The following is a 15,520-nucleotide window of genomic DNA, read 5'->3' as shown; positions in this document are numbered from 1 at the left end:
GTGGCTGTGCTTGTAGGCAAGGCAAAACATTCTGATGAAATCGACACTGCAACAAAGTGTGGGATGAGGCATCATATTTTATGTTTGCTAGATGAGGTTTTTGTCTTTTAAGAAGCACAAGACCAGGAAAAGTTCTTGCACACATTCATATCCCTGCATCAGTGTTTGCTTCAGAAGAACACTTCGACTAGTTCCACCAATCATGTCTTGACATCCGCAATTAGTAATGTCACAAGTTGTCGTGCAGAACAATATATGGGGCAGCCGTACCTGTTTTCACGCCACTGTGGGAATTTTCATGCACTAATAAAGTACTGCTGCTGCAAGTGGCATAATATTTGTATTCACAACACTGTAATTACTGATGCTGGCCAACTTGCTTTTGCACTTTAGTGTCTCTTTAGGCGTCTGTATTGTACCGTAAATCCATTAGGTCCCTCCTGGGCAGATGTGCTGAACTATGCTCCTGTGCTGTGTCGCTTTTGCATCCCAATATATTTACTTCCTCTTTCTCTCTTTTTAAGCATAGCAGCAACCTTTGAGGTGCAAAAAGTGTCGAAACATGAAAAAGTTCAGTGTAGTTCTTCGTGCTTGAAATGAGTGAGCTACATTCTGCGCATATTACACCTTGTGGCATTTCTGCTGCCCACAGGCCTGAAAGAAGGACACGACAAGTGCTTGACTTGCAACAAAGTTTATTTGTTTGCACCACAAAGATATGCAAGTACAAAACATCAAAAGCAAGAATCACAAGCAGGAGCCTGCGTCCTAGCCTTAAAAAGGTGGCATTATGCGAACCATAAAAACACAACTTCAGTCATATGCATACTCCTATCACTCAGTACATTCACATTAACAACTGCAGCAATTGTAGCAGCACCCACACAAACAAAGCACAGCAACATCTCTCACTAAGTGCATTGGCAAAAAAATTCACCTACACAGTCTGTACAGATGATTAACAAGCAAAGCTGTGACATACAGTTGCTGTTTTATGTGTGATGCGTGGCCTACCCATTGAGCTGTGCTTCACAGAGTAGCTTGCTGCATGAGCGCTCTGCTGCGAGAGACGCCTTAATGTTCCCTTTGATGTGGCATTCCCAAGTAGCACTGTCGGTAGGTGTGAGAGTGTAGCTGTGTCATCTATAAACCTATAAGCCAATCTCTGTCTTTGTCGAGAGTTCGACGGAATGCCATCTGGTCAGGTAAAGGCATTTGTATAAATGTTGCAACAAAATTGACGTTTCGGGATCCGTATGGATCCCTTGTTCATAATGGATTGATGGCTTAGCAGCAGGCTCCTAAGTAGCGTTGAGCGCATGACGTAATGTACGGGAGCACACATGGTTTAGAGTGCCAGATGATCTGTTGATTGTGTTGCTTGTTGTCTGAATTATTAGCGATTCAAGATTGAGCCTCGTTGCGAAATTCTTTCCCGGCGACCACTACATAATTCAGTCACAAATCTCCCATCAAAGAGCGAGCAGCCAAAAAATTGGCACTGCGTGCATAACAAATTGGAAGAACTTCCGAGAAACCACCCCCGCTGATCGGATAACAGTCTCGAGGAATGGACTACCAAGCTCATTCAAGACGCAAGAAAACACGCCAAGGAACTTTCCCTTACGCAGGATAACCCAGCCATCGATGCCCATCTCCTCCACCTCTGGGACGCCCGTAGAGGGCTAATCAGGCGGTGGAAAAAGAACAAGACGAACCGCAAGCTGAAGATCCGCATTGCGGAAATTACGGCAGAAGCTGAAGTGTACGCCCGTGAGCTGAGCCAGCACAACTGGACGCAGCTCTGCAACAAGCTGCAAGGAACGCTGAGAACCCGCCGCACATGGTACCTGCTCCGTTCCCTTATGGGCCCCGGTGAATATAAGGCGGTCGCAGCAGACCAGCTTCGCCGATTAATCCACAATTACCAGGGCACAGAAGAAGACTTGTTGGACGAACTTATTAAGCAAGCCTTGGCGCCCCCACCTCACGTCCAACCCACCCAGGCACCTGACTACACAGGCGATCCGAATCCCAAAATGGACGAGCCGTTCTCCATTGCTGAAATCGAGGCGGCAGCGTACAACCTCACCCGAAACACCACTCCGGGTTGAGACAAAATCACTAACAAATTATTGCGAAACCTCGACCATGCCGTCCTAGAAAATCTTCTAGTCTACATCAATGAGTGCTGGCTGGCGGGTTCCTTGCCCCCACAGTGGAAACACGCAGACGTCACTTTCATCCCCAAGCCCGACAAACCCTTGAACTCCAAGAATCTGAGGCCTATTTCTCTGACCTCATGTGTCGGCAAATTGTTTGAACACCTGGTTTACAACCGGCTCTCGCCCCACGTTGAAGACAACGGCTACTTCCCTGACACGATGTACGGCTTCCGCCCACATCTGTCAACCCAAGACATACTACTTCAGCTTAAGGAGGAAGTGCTGGACGACTTTAATAGCCACAGCAAGCGGTCCATCTTGGCCCTTGACATTAAGGGGGCATTCAACAACGTTTCTCACCAAGCCATCCTTCAAGGCTTCGCATCTACAAACTGCGGCGAGCGCACATTCCAATACTTTGTCTCCTTTCTAACCCAGCACACAGCAACAGTGGGCATCGGGCACCGTCGATCCGACGCATTTAAAACCCTGCCAAAGGGCACTCCGCAGGGGTTGGTAGTATCCCAAATACTATTCAACCTCATAATGAAAGACTTGCCACCCCTACTAAAAGCCATCCCGAATCTTCGCCACGCAATATACGCGGACGACCTAACGCTCTGGGTCCCCACTGGATCTCCGGGCGCCCAGCAAGATGCACTTCAAGCAGCCATTCAAGTCACCCAACAATACCTGAAAGCCCGAGGACTCGGTTGTGCCCCCGAAAAATCTGCCCTTCTAACCCTGTGCAAAAGGACATATAAGAAGCGTCCAGATCCCATACCAGATCCAGAACTTACCATTAATGAGCAACGCGTCCCCAATGTCCCACTCCTACGCATATTAGGCCTCACCATACCAAAAGATGGCTCAGGCGCTCAGACTATCCTTCCCTTGCAACGGACTCTTGACCAGCTCATTCACCTCATCCGCAGGATCTCCCATCAGTGACTTGGGCTACAAGAAGCTGACACCCTGCGCATCATTCACGCCCTCCTTATTAGCCAGGTTACGCCACCGTATTTGGCCCTGAAACCCGCAGAGAAAGAAAAGCTAAACATCGCCATACGCCAGGCCTACGAGGCCGCCCTTGGACTGCCTCCAAAAATAGCAACAAGAAAACTTCTACAGCTCGGCATCCATAATACATGGGAGGAACTGGAAGAAGCTCATCGCATCTCCCAATTCACGCGACTTAAGCTCACGCCAACCAGCAGGGCTACACTTACCCGGCTCAGCTACAGGCCTCCCCCAAAATGCGAACAGAGGCAACGCATCCCTCTAACCATCCGACAGTACATCACAATCGCACCCATTCCCAGAAATATGCACCCCATCTATAACAAGGCACGCCGAGAAGCCCGGATACGAGCCCTTAGAAAACGCTTCCCCAACTCTCCCTGTACTCGTTACACGGATGCCTCTCCATACCACCAACAACCGGAACATGCCGTGAGTGTCACCGGAGCCAACAGTGCAGAACTGACGGCCGCTACAGTACACACGACATCTATTGAGGCAGCAGAAGGACTTGCCATCGCTCTAGCCGCCACCACTGGAAATGACTACTTCACTATAATCCGCCTGCTGCAACTTCCTGCTAGGTCGAATAACACCCACGGCCTTAAAAATTCTGCAAAGTGTGCACCAGCTCCCGGAAATGCACATCATCCGGACCCCCGGACATGAGTCCTTCGAGGGGAACGAGGCGGCACACACCGCTGCCCGCGTTCATACACACCGGGTCGTTTCTCAAGAAGGCGAAGTCATGCAGCCCCTTCGCTCTCCCAAGCCCGCTACTCTGAATTCATACGCGGACATCCTCGCCCATTACCGCCACGAACGACGACGCTTCCCGCCACCACATCCCAATTTATCCAGAGCACAAGCGACTGCCTTTCCTCCATGCCATGTACCCCACCCTCTACTACTCAACGTGTAATTTCTGTCACCAACCAGGCACCCTGTACCACATGGTATGGGAGTGTCAGAAAACCCCATCTCTTACCCCAAATCCTCACCCAACGTACGAGCAGTGGGCGGACCAGCTGGCCAGCTCCGACCTCTCAGTCCAGCGTATCCTGGTGGAGAGGGCTAGGGCAGCCAGCGCGGACCAGGGCTTCCCGGACTACAGGAGGCCCCCCACCTGGCAGGCACCTGAAGCTCGTCTTAATAAAGTTTATCCACTCCACTCCGTGGCTATGATGCGCGCATGGTCCCACTCTATCTTGTGGCCCATCTTCTCGGCATGCTCTGCAAGTGCATTCGTCACGGTGTGGCCCTTGGTGACGTCATTTTTGTGCTGTTTAAGACGCCGGCAGAAATTTCCGCTTTCACCAATGTATACCGATTCACAGTCGGCGCATGGGATTTTGTAGACCACACCAGGGAAACGTTGCCGAGGGAAGATCCTTTATGTTAAGCAAGTCACCCTTGAGCTTGCTTGCTTGCACATGCGCGATCTGCACACCACGTTTTCTGAAGACACGAGCAAGGGCTCCACTTCCAGGCAGTTCCTCCACAAGGACATGACATTAGTGTATCGCACGCCGTTCGATGTCACTGAGCTCTGCACCTTGCTACGGTTTTGCCTGTCTAACACTTGCTTCTCGCACAAAAGCGAATTCTACAGGCAAGTTTTCGGTACCGCTATGGGAGCATCTATTTCAGTCACGTCTGCAAATATTACAATGGAAGCAATTTAAAACAAGGCATTGGAATTATTTTAGCCGATACCCAAGGTGTTCCCGAGATACTTCGATGACTGCTTCTGCGGTAAGGTGTACATCAGACAAACCAGCCGATGCGTAAATGACCGCCTCAGGGAACATGATCTTTCCATGAAGAATGGCACCGGGTCGCATTTGCCTCATCACTACCGCGAGTGTGGCAAAGGATGCCTTCCGAGACTGACAGAGACAATCATTATCGGAAAGAGTCGTGACACCGTGGCGCAAGAACTGCGCGAAGCGTATTTTATCCAAAAAAAACAAAACAGCGCAGGCTGTATCAGTGAAGCATCGCTATCCCTGTTTTCGAAGGAGTACCGGATCCTAGACAACATGCGATAAAAAGGTGTGATTGTTGCCTTCAGCTGTGGCTATTTTGTTTTTATAGTATCTTTTTCAGATCTATTATCCTTTGTGTATGTTTGTGCGTTTGTAGACAAGCTACTTATATCGCTGTCTTTCCTTGGAATAAATCAGTTAGTAGCACATCTGTCTCGTCGTTCTTCGTTTTTTCTGTCCTCGTTTGTAGCGCTCGATTTTCCTTAAGCAACGAACCAACTAGCCCAATAGCATATTTTACTAAAAAAGCGGACCCTGATTTACAACGCTACTTGCCCGTACGATTTCGAAAAGGAGCTTTTGTTATAGCCGACGCTTCAGCTATCACGTCTCTCTCTTTGAAGGGAACAAACCGCACGCGGGCTGCGATCGATCACTATTTTTACCATACATTATGTGCAAACAGCTTCGTGAATATCAACCCAGTATTTTTTGCCTTGCTGCCCATCGGGAAACGAATTATAAAACGGATCTAAAACGATAAGCCAGCTTCCACAGCTAAATGATGCACTAAAGCACGAAAACATTTCCCATCTGCCACTGTTTTCTACTTTAACCAGAGACAGGTGCTGCTGAAAACATTTTACTTTCAAATAAACTAAATCTAACACTCAAAGTAAATACTTCACTTGGGAATTGAACTTTTAAAAATCTAGTCTATTATTTAGGAGAGGAGAAGTTTCGTTAGTTTTCGCACTTGACGAAGACGACTGCCGATATTTGTGCTGATGTATTTGTTACTTAGAGAAAGGCTGATTTTGGCTCACTTAGCGAGTGAGGCAAAAGTCACACAAGCGTTTATAGCCGCGTGTACAACAACTCTATTTAGGTCGTCAAACTTTTGAAAAGGTCTAAAGGATAGAGGTGGCGTTGGGCCAGCCCAAATATGGCCCATATTGGACGCGGGATGCAAGCGGCCAAAAAGTTATAAAATATCTTTTTTTTTCTGTGGTAAATGCAATAGGAATGACAAATGTAAGGCATGTGCTCATTGTTGCGGAAAAGGAAGAAGACCCCTTGCCAATGTACAGATCATCATCATTAGATAGTAAAGGGAAGGAGGATAAAAAGAGGTGTTCTCAGCAGAGCCGTGGTGCCGGTCTAGTTCCTCAATATTTTTGGTGCCGTGAAACCCGGGAGGAACGGCCTGGTGGACCCGAGATGATGGCGCACAGCGACTTCGAGGCACGCGAGGCCCGGGAAACCGTTTGATGTCCTGATCCCGTGGGCCTTGCCCTCGAACGGCGCCCCCCATGGCTGGCTGCTCGACGCACCGCACCGACCACTTGGAACCCAGAAGTGTCCAGCAGCAGCACCGTATACAGAAGACCCTCCCTGTGGACCTTCAGCCTACTGAGCACAGGGAGGCCGTGAGTAAACTGAAAGAGCTGAGGGACACTCTCCGTGCTAAGACAACCGAACTCGTCAGAACAACAGACAACCTTGTAGAATCACCAACTCCGAGAATTAGTATGCTTAAAGTCCTCCTCGAATCGCTTACAGAAGTGCTTGAAAACATAAATAATCTTGACAGACAGATACGAGACCTCCTAGATATCGAGGATTACGAAAAGGATTACGAAGAATCTGACAAGTACTTATATATGATTTTCAGTGCGAAGTGGCTGCTTACTGATAAGATATCGAAGATGAGCTTGATGCGGAAAAAGATAATCACGCAGTGCGTCACGAATTTGGAACCCACTCAAGTCGCACCCGTCCAAACATCATGTAGGTCGTTGATTACCTCTACAGCTTCCCGTAATGAAGTATCTGAGTGCGAAGACCCATTACTCACAACGAATACGGCAACGGCAGAAATCATCCCACTGCCAGTAAAAACCTTGAGCGCGTCCACAAATGCTACGCTGGGATCACGGATGGATTCTGTACAGAGTGAAGAACGATTAACACAACCTCCAGATTCCTATCCCGATCATCAGAAACCCGTTGTTTCAATGCATCTGATCACGAACACTGATGCCATGAACACCGACATGAACCGGCGCAAGAAGCGAAGAATTCTGGACAAGCCCAGCAAAAGGACAAGGACTGCCACACTAAAGACAAGACGCAGAGTTTGTGGACATTCGCCTAAGCTACGACCCAATTCCGTCAGGCGGAGTGCAACTAGTTCCTCCAGCTTTACAAGTCGTGTTCAGACACGGGAGGTTCGGTCGAGGAAAGTGCGATCCCGACCAAGACGATGTGAACGACCAGCTCGGCGCGAGACAGCCCGAATTTTCTTCCCTGCAACACAACAGAGTGCTGATGTACGTTTATCGCCGATCCTAACGAAGACCGTCATTAGAAAGCACCATCGGATGACAAGGCACCGATGGAAAACTAAGCTGCTGACGAACGGTCACCGAACGGCTACACGGATTCAAACCAGGCTGCTGAACTGACCATCGTTTTATTTTTTTGGCATGTTTTTTCTACTCAAGTCCTTTTTATCCGTAGATGCATCACTGTCGCGGGCGGGAGGATGTTGCGGAAAAGGAAGAAGACCCCTTGCCAATGTACAGATCATCATCATTAGATAGTAAAGGGAAGGAGGATAAAAAGAGGTGTTCTCAGCAGAGCCGTGGTGCCGGTCTAGTTCCTCAATACTCATTTCGCGCTATTTTTATCTTTGAGTAAAAATTTTATTTTTAAGTAAAAAGAGGTTTGCTAACACCAAGACATTCGCAAGCGCGTGAATAGTTTGTAGGCTTCTCATCTTTCTTTCTTTTTTTTTACATTGAAAAAAAAAAAATGGCGGATATGCCTGCCTATGCGGTTAGTTTAAACATGTGATGGCGACGGCGGTACAGCGCGCTGGTGTAGCAGAGAAACCCCGGGCGAGCACATCCCTGCACCTGGCGGAGCGCCCTGCAAGTCACCGGAGAAATGCGAGCTTCACGGGACAGGTTCCCCAACCTCCGTCACAGGCAGCTCGGAACTTGTTTCGGCAACTCTCCACCAGGTGCAAACGTCGTCTGCATGGAGCTACTTTGAACGATGGTACCTAGTGTGCAGTGTGCTTGCGAAGCTCAGGATTTCGCCAAGGTGATTTTAAGAGCTTAGACTGCTTATTTGGACAAAGAAAAATTTGAGTGCAGTTGGCCTTTAATGCCGAGACATGTGCATTTAAAAATATTGGAGTTGATTTCCCGTGAGTTTTCACTATTCATTTACGACTTGTAGTGCCATTCACACACCTCCGGAGAAAACATAACCCTAAATGAAGAGGCCCACACAAGGGGCACCCTATTAGGTGCCTTCTGTCCCTTCTGTAGTCCGAGAGCTTTGGCGTGCGGCACCCCATCTCTGACGCTGAGGTTCAGGGCGTGAGGACCGCTTGACCTTCTTGCTAGCCGAGCTCTTGGCCAGCAGGCACTCTACCTGGTCCCCGGTTGACCCCAGGGCGACGCCTGGCAATGCTTGTGGGCTGGACCTTGACGGTACAGCCGCACCTCCGGGCGCTGGTGAAGCCTGCCTTCATGGGCAGGCTCCTTCCTGGGGTTCCTTTCTGATCTTGTGCATCTGCCGCAGCAGCTGCTGAAGGGCAGTGGCATAATATGGGTTGCCAGCAGCTAGGGAAGGCTGGCGCCACCACTCCTCGTAGATCTTCTGCAGCTCCGCAGTGTCCTACGAAAAATTTGTTCAGGATATACCACAGATTTACTCAAAATTTGTTGCATCTCCTATCTTTACTATTGTCTTCTTTGCACTGCTGAAGTAATAAGGGTGTTCCGTAGGTATTCAACTATGGGCCTACCGGGAAACCCATTAGGGCAGAAAAATGTTCACAGAACTCACCTTCCCCTGCCAAGCTTAGATAACCAGTTTGGACCAGAGAATACTACGCAGGTATTTACAGATTAGTTTCACAAACATTAATGCATTCATTGAACTAAAATAAAACACAAGAAAAAGCTTTGTTTAGTGCCATGTTCAGTTACGTAATAATGACTGATTGATTGATTGACTGTGAGGTTTAAAGTATCGAAACTACACCTTGCTTATGAGGCGCGCTGTAGTGGAGACAGCTGGGGTTTAATCTTGGTCACCTAGGAACAGCTAGGAAGAGTTAACGTGCGCCGAAATCTCGACACACAGACGCTTTCGCTTTTCACTTCTATCAGGAAAATTGCTACCGCAGCTGGTATCGAACCCATGTCCTTGGGCTCAGCAGCACAACACCATAGCCACTTTAGTCTCACAGAACCCAAGCAACGCCTCTTCAAAATCCCAGGGTTCCTCAAAGCCTTACTTGACAGCCCCTGACCTAGCGCTTTCGCAAGGCACCTTTTTATTCACAGGGCCTTAGTGGCATACAAGGACTATTCAGCGAAACACACAGAAAAAACATTAAGACCAGAATGTAAAATTTTACATCAGAATGTAAAATTTTACATCTCAAAAACTTGCACTGTGCAACTGACTATGTATCTAATTGTATGAGATTGGATCCTGGCAGAGTCTGTTTAAAGGAGCCATGAAGACAAAATACAAGTTGGGTTTATTAGAAAGACTGCTTAGTCCCGACAACAATGATACCGATATCATCGCAATCTTCGAACAAATGACAGAGATATTAAAGAAAACGTGTGAAGCAGTCGCGACCCCCTAGCCAATTTCCCGCAACTTTTCTATGACGTCACGGAACCTTGTTTGTGCGATTGGCGGCCGCCTAACTGACCTGTCGCGACGACACATAACTGGACGTCTGTAATGGGGCCTCTAGTTCCATTTGACCGCATCACTTGAATGCTAACGTGCAGCTAACGCACGGAAAATTATGTTTTATTGTTGGCCCGTATGACGTCATTCTTGCTCATAACACGTCACTGTGGCGCCAAATTTGAAAGTGTTTAAATACTTCTTGCTTTTTTTTCGTTAAAAAACATCTTTTGTGGCTCTAGTGGAACTGAGTGAGATACTGAATCCTAGTTCTTTCAAATTAAACGAAGTTGTATTTTCTCTTCATGGCTCCTTTAACACTTCTTTTAAGCTGGGCTGAAGACTGTCCCACCTGGTGGGGGCCCCTAACACCAGCACAGTGCTGTTTAATGAAAGTTTATTCCTCCTCCTCTTAGCACCCTCCCTATGTCAGAAAGGGCCTCGGAAGACATACGACAGCCAGCATAGAAAATTTCACACTAGCTGTGACATGTGAATACTAACTACTTCATTCTTGCTCCCCTTTACATGCATTGGAAAAACTTGTTCGTCTTGCTTCTGCTATGATGCTACGCAGTCATGTTGGATTGCCTTAATTTTTGGAGTGTCTTTTTTGGCATCCTGTAGCCTTCTTCTACTTAGCTCCTGCAATTGTACCTTCGTAAAAATAAATTTTACTACAAGAGACCCCTGAAAAAATGCATGCACGTGGTTATAAAATAGGTAGCTCTTTACAAAAGTGGAGTGTGTTGCTGAGAAACAGATCTTGTTCAGGTGTCTAGTTGCTACCTAGGTGTCCAGTAACTGGAGTAAGGGTCACAATTATTAGGCTTTGCTAAAATAAATGCACGAGCACAAGCCACACTTAAACACCTCACGTTGGTGACTGCTTCCAGTTGAGCCCTGGGCCTCCAGCTGTGGCTCGGTATCCATAGGCAGCTGCTGCTGTTCAGGCTCTGCTGCCACCGGTTGGCCTTGCCCTGTGAGTGTGCTGGTGCTGGCTTCTTGGGAGTTGTCCTGTGTTTGCTTTCCCAGTCAAGCTTCCTGAATGCCCCCTCCAGACATGCTGTAAACAGTTAGGAATAGTGAAAACTGACTGTGAATCAGATCGAATATTCTCAAATACGAATAGTAGAAACCAACCGCGAATTACATATATTCGAATGTAAATGGCAAAAGATTACTGCAAATGAATTATTTTCAAATGTGAATAGTGAAAATTCACTTCACATTGAATTTGATTCAAATTGCGCATTGCTCCCACGCCAGGCTGCTGTTAGCTGTGCCACGTATAAAGATGTATTATGAGCTGCACTGTTGTGGCGAATACCACACGCCCATTTATTCCTTCTAAGTGGAACAAAAATAGTAGAGCGAAGGTATGTACTGAGACATATGAACGTCTGGGCCATAATTTAAAAGTAGTTTTACAAGCACAGGCTTTCAGTCAGGCTGTGCCATCTTCATTAGGACAGGTGCATCAGACAAGTCTAGTTAAGTGCGCCGTGGCTGTGCATGTGCTCATCGCTGCCTTTCTCCCGAATTAGAGAATTCAACACTGCAGAACAGAGTTTCTGCGATACCTTTCCGTCTACACTGCATGATAGCTTGCTTGAAGCTGAAAATTAAACTGAGAGAGATACCATGTTTGCATAAACGTTGGCACAGGTCACATAAAAGTAGCAATATATGGAGTGTGCTGGGGTACATAGCTACTTACAATGTTCAACGTGATTTGGTGCTCTTCTGTCCAGCTTAGTGAGGGGGCTCACTCCTTCGTCGCCATACTGCCCTCTCCGCCACCCGCAGAACCAGTGGTAGACGGTGCTGACTGGGGGATTTACAGCGCTGCTAGCGAGCAGGCCCTCACCGTCCTCCTGCCTTGCCAGCTTCGTTTTATGAGGAGCTAGTGCGGCTGCTGGGGTCGTATCATCTTGAAAGTAGCGGAAGAATGCGGCACTTTTGTCCGATGTGGGTTTTAGAAGGCGAAGCCCATCGGCGCAGTCGAGCCCGTGGTTGAGCACCTCATGCAGCTTGATGACAGCAGTCGGCGAGACTGGCCAGTTGAGGAATGGGTCGTTCTGCTGAGTTGCTTTTGTGACTTCCTAATTTTGACATCTACAAATGCTTAGCAGTAGTAGAATGCTTTCCGGCAGTTTCGTTCAAGCTTCTGTGCTGACACCTTCACTCCTTGTGGAACACAAACCTGTAAAAAGAGAATATCACAAATTATCTCAATTCTCAAAATATTATTTAAAGCTTGATATACAATGACTAACCTGCAATATATTTTTTTACTTAAATTACAATTTTATGAAACACAAACGTGTTAAACGGTAATATTATGAATTATTTTAGTTGTGAGAATATTATTGAGAACCAGATATGCAATCTGTAACCTGCAAATGTTTTTTTTACTTCAATTACCCACTTCATCTGACAAGTTTCACAATCAGACAACTAAGAAATGCTGAAGTTCCAAGGTGATGCGCATACTGTATTAAAGATGTGCCTCCAAGTCATGTTCTGATCTACTTCGCGGAATAAGAAATTGTACAGGTTTAGCACTCGCCTTTCACTTAATTTTCCCATGTATGAAAAATGGCATTTTAGGAAAATTTGTGTTGGTACCAAGCAAAAAAAAAAAAAAAAAACTTGCTCAATCGCTCACGAAATGAAGCGGAACAGTTGCATGTTATGCTCTTGCATATAACACAATTCTCTCCAAAATAGGACAGTTATATGCTTCCCACATTTCGGTTACGTTTAAATCCACTGAACACGTAATAACACGACACGTTTAAAGCCTCTTTTAAAGCATTTTCAGTTGGTCTTTTTTTCCTCCTCAGCAAGGGGTGCCCCTTTATAGACCGAAGGGGGCAGGAGATAATCGGCTAAAAATCATTCATCTGTGAAAATGTTAAAAGCATGACACACATGCTTGACTCTTTTTGCTCGGACCATACTATGAAGCGTTATTTGTTTGTGAATTAGAATTACATCCCACATTATTCTGATATTGTTTAATCTTACGTAAGGAAAAATAAATTAATTTGAACATGAAGTGAAATGCGGATTGTTTTTGCACGGGTGCTTCAAATCGTGGTCAAAAAATCCCAGCCCAACTCAATGTAATGTAATTTAAGCTATATGTTCTTTCACCTCGGCCAAGAGAACATACAACGACGAAGTTCAGCTGTTCTTCCCTTTGAAATTGAGCGTGAAAGACGGCGGCATCGATGATTGACCCGTGGCGTTGTTCAGCGTAACGGAAGCAAGTGTGATCAGTAGTAACCAGATTTTTAAGCCACCGCTACTGTAATAAATGCGTAGCAAAAAAAAAAAAAAAAAACTCGCTGGTGTAGCTTCGCAACTGCAACTGATCAGTCTGTCTTGATTTTACCAGGTCGGGTAGGGGGGTGATTTGGCAACGCCTCCGAGGACCTTGCCACAATAAATAAAGACTACAGTGCTCTAGAAGGCACTGTAATAAAGACACTGCCGAAGAGCATCTATGGTACCTCGTTGGGTTGGGGGCTCCCAGTCGACGATCCACGACGCACGGTTGCCACGCCGTAGTAGTCAGCCATGCGTACGCATCCCCGCACGAAGCACGTCCACGTTATCGACGCTGGCTTTGCAGTTGGTCGCGCCCGCGCATGTCACAACGGCTGAAGAAATTAACTGCTACTTCGTCGTCGAACTAGAAAAAAACCGTAAAATTGCAGCAAACTCTACGCCACTGATGCTGCTGGTGCCGTGAACGAGCCCTAAACAAGCGCAGAGGAGTGCGGAGTACGTTTACTGCTTTGTTCGCCCGCCGGCAGAACCAGCCTAAACATCAAATAGCAGGGAAGGAGTGCGGAGTACGTTTGGTGCTTTGTTCGAACTTCGCACACCGCAACGTTTTTATGGCGCAAGGTTTGTTTTGCATTCAACAGGTGGCGCACCGCAAACGCGCAATTTTTAAATTGTAAGCCGCGGCATTCGCGCTCACGTCTCCGGCTACGGATGAGATTTCTTTTTCTTGGAATGCATTTTTAGCCTTTCTGCGCGTACTGTAGCACGATATCACGTTACTGTGATCGCCTACAGCATCAGCAACCATGCTTAAAATAAGACATATTCCCGCTGCATTTTTTATTCAGTGACAAATAAGTAAATTCTCAACAAGAAAAGTGGGGGGAGGGTTCATTATGAGAGTAAATACAGTAGCTCTCATTTTAAGCACAAAAAACTACACTGAACTTTTTCATGTTTCGACACTTTTTGCACCTCAAAAATTGCTGCTATGCTTAAAAAGAGAATGAGGAAGTAAATCTACTGGGATGCACAAGCGACATAGCACAGGAGCATAGTTCAGTACATCTGCCCAGGAGGGACCTAATGGTTTTACGGTACACTATAGACGCCTAAAGAGACACTAAAGTGCAAAAGCAAGTTGGTCAGCATCGGTAATTGCAGTGTTGTGAATACAAATAATATGCGCCTTGCAGCAGCAGTACTTTATTAGTGCATGAAAATTCGCAAAGCGTCATGAAAACAGGCACGGCTGCCCTGTACATTGTTCTGCAGACAACTTGTGGCATCACTGATTGCGAATGGCAAGACAAGACTGGTGGAACTAGTCGAAGTGTTCTTCTGAAGCAAACACTGATGCAGGGTTATGCAAGTTTAAAATGAGTGTGTGCAAGAACTTTTCCTGGTTATGAGCATTTTAAAAGACACAAACATCAGCCAGTAAACATAAAATATGATGCCTCATCCCACGCTTTCTTGCAATGTCGATTTCGTGGGAATGTTTTGCCTGGCCTAGAAACACAGCCATAAAAATACATGCATGTGGGTGCACTAGAGACTGTAGTACTGTACCTAGCTAGTGACATACAGATAAAGCAGCCCGTGGAAACAGGAAAATTAGCACAATCAACACGAAGCAGGACGGCTTTCAAATGCTTTGATCAATGGCGCATGCATATTCAGCAGCTTTTCCTAGGTGAGTAGCGCCTGCAGGCGTTTCTGGGGAAACATGGTCAAGTAGCGCGGTAAAGACGGGACAAAAGTAGAGACCACACAGGACTAGCGCTAGACATCAACTGAAATTTTTACTACACACATCAAAAGATATACAGGAAGGGCGCATGCGTGAACATGCTCAAAGCACAAAGAAAAAAGACAAGGTCAAGTGGTGCATTTTGTTACGCACGTGGCAAGTTCGCATCCAGATAATCTATTTCTTTTTTTGACGAACTAATAGATGCCGTGCTTACACACTTCTCACCGGCTTTCATGATGCACCACGCTTCAAACAATTCACGGCTGGCTTGGTCCTTAAAACAGCACAATGTTACTGTCTTCTCGTAAATTGGAACACAGTGTGGAACGCACCCGCAGCGGCGGCAATGGTCAGCTAAATGGCCCCCCGCAGCGAGCGCTTGAACATCTGTACGGTGCTCCCAGAGCCTGTCATTTATGCACCTACCAGTCTACCCAATATAGCATTTTCCACCAGATAGAGGCACTTCGTATACAACACCTTGTTTGCAACCAACAAACAGCGTGGCATGCCTCTTCTTCGGTTACCCTTCTCGCCATTCACAGCAGAGCACATTCGTGCTA

The 15,520-nt window shown here is 46.7% G+C and overlaps 2 protein-coding genes across 3 annotated transcripts in view; one reads left to right on the top strand and one right to left on the bottom strand.

Annotated features, from left to right (window-relative positions):
* LOC144144431 (uncharacterized) overlaps positions 1-15,520 on the top strand; it is a 319,951-nt gene that overhangs the window by 113,796 nt on the left and 190,635 nt on the right. The window lies entirely within an intron of this gene.
* LOC144144967 (uncharacterized) overlaps positions 8,335-15,520 on the bottom strand; it is a 29,948-nt gene continuing 22,762 nt past the window's right edge. The window contains exons 2-4 of the mRNA XM_077676466.1: positions 11,622-12,006; positions 10,780-10,967; positions 8,335-8,866 (exon numbers count right to left, since the gene is read on the bottom strand). Of these exons, the coding sequence (XP_077532592.1) occupies positions 8,717-8,866; positions 10,780-10,967; positions 11,622-12,006 (723 nt within the window). The 3' untranslated portion in view covers positions 8,335-8,716. The remainder of the gene's footprint in view (positions 8,867-10,779; positions 10,968-11,621; positions 12,007-15,520) is intronic.

This window comes from Haemaphysalis longicornis, unplaced genomic scaffold (genome assembly GCF_048455015.1).
Source record: "Haemaphysalis longicornis isolate Haplotype H1 unplaced genomic scaffold, Haemaphysalis longicornis Haplotype H1 scaffold_7, whole genome shotgun sequence".
Lineage (NCBI taxonomy): Eukaryota > Metazoa > Arthropoda > Arachnida > Ixodida > Ixodidae > Haemaphysalis > Haemaphysalis longicornis.
Note: the sequence above shows the minus strand (reverse complement) of the source record. Positions and strands in the feature narration are given on the sequence as shown.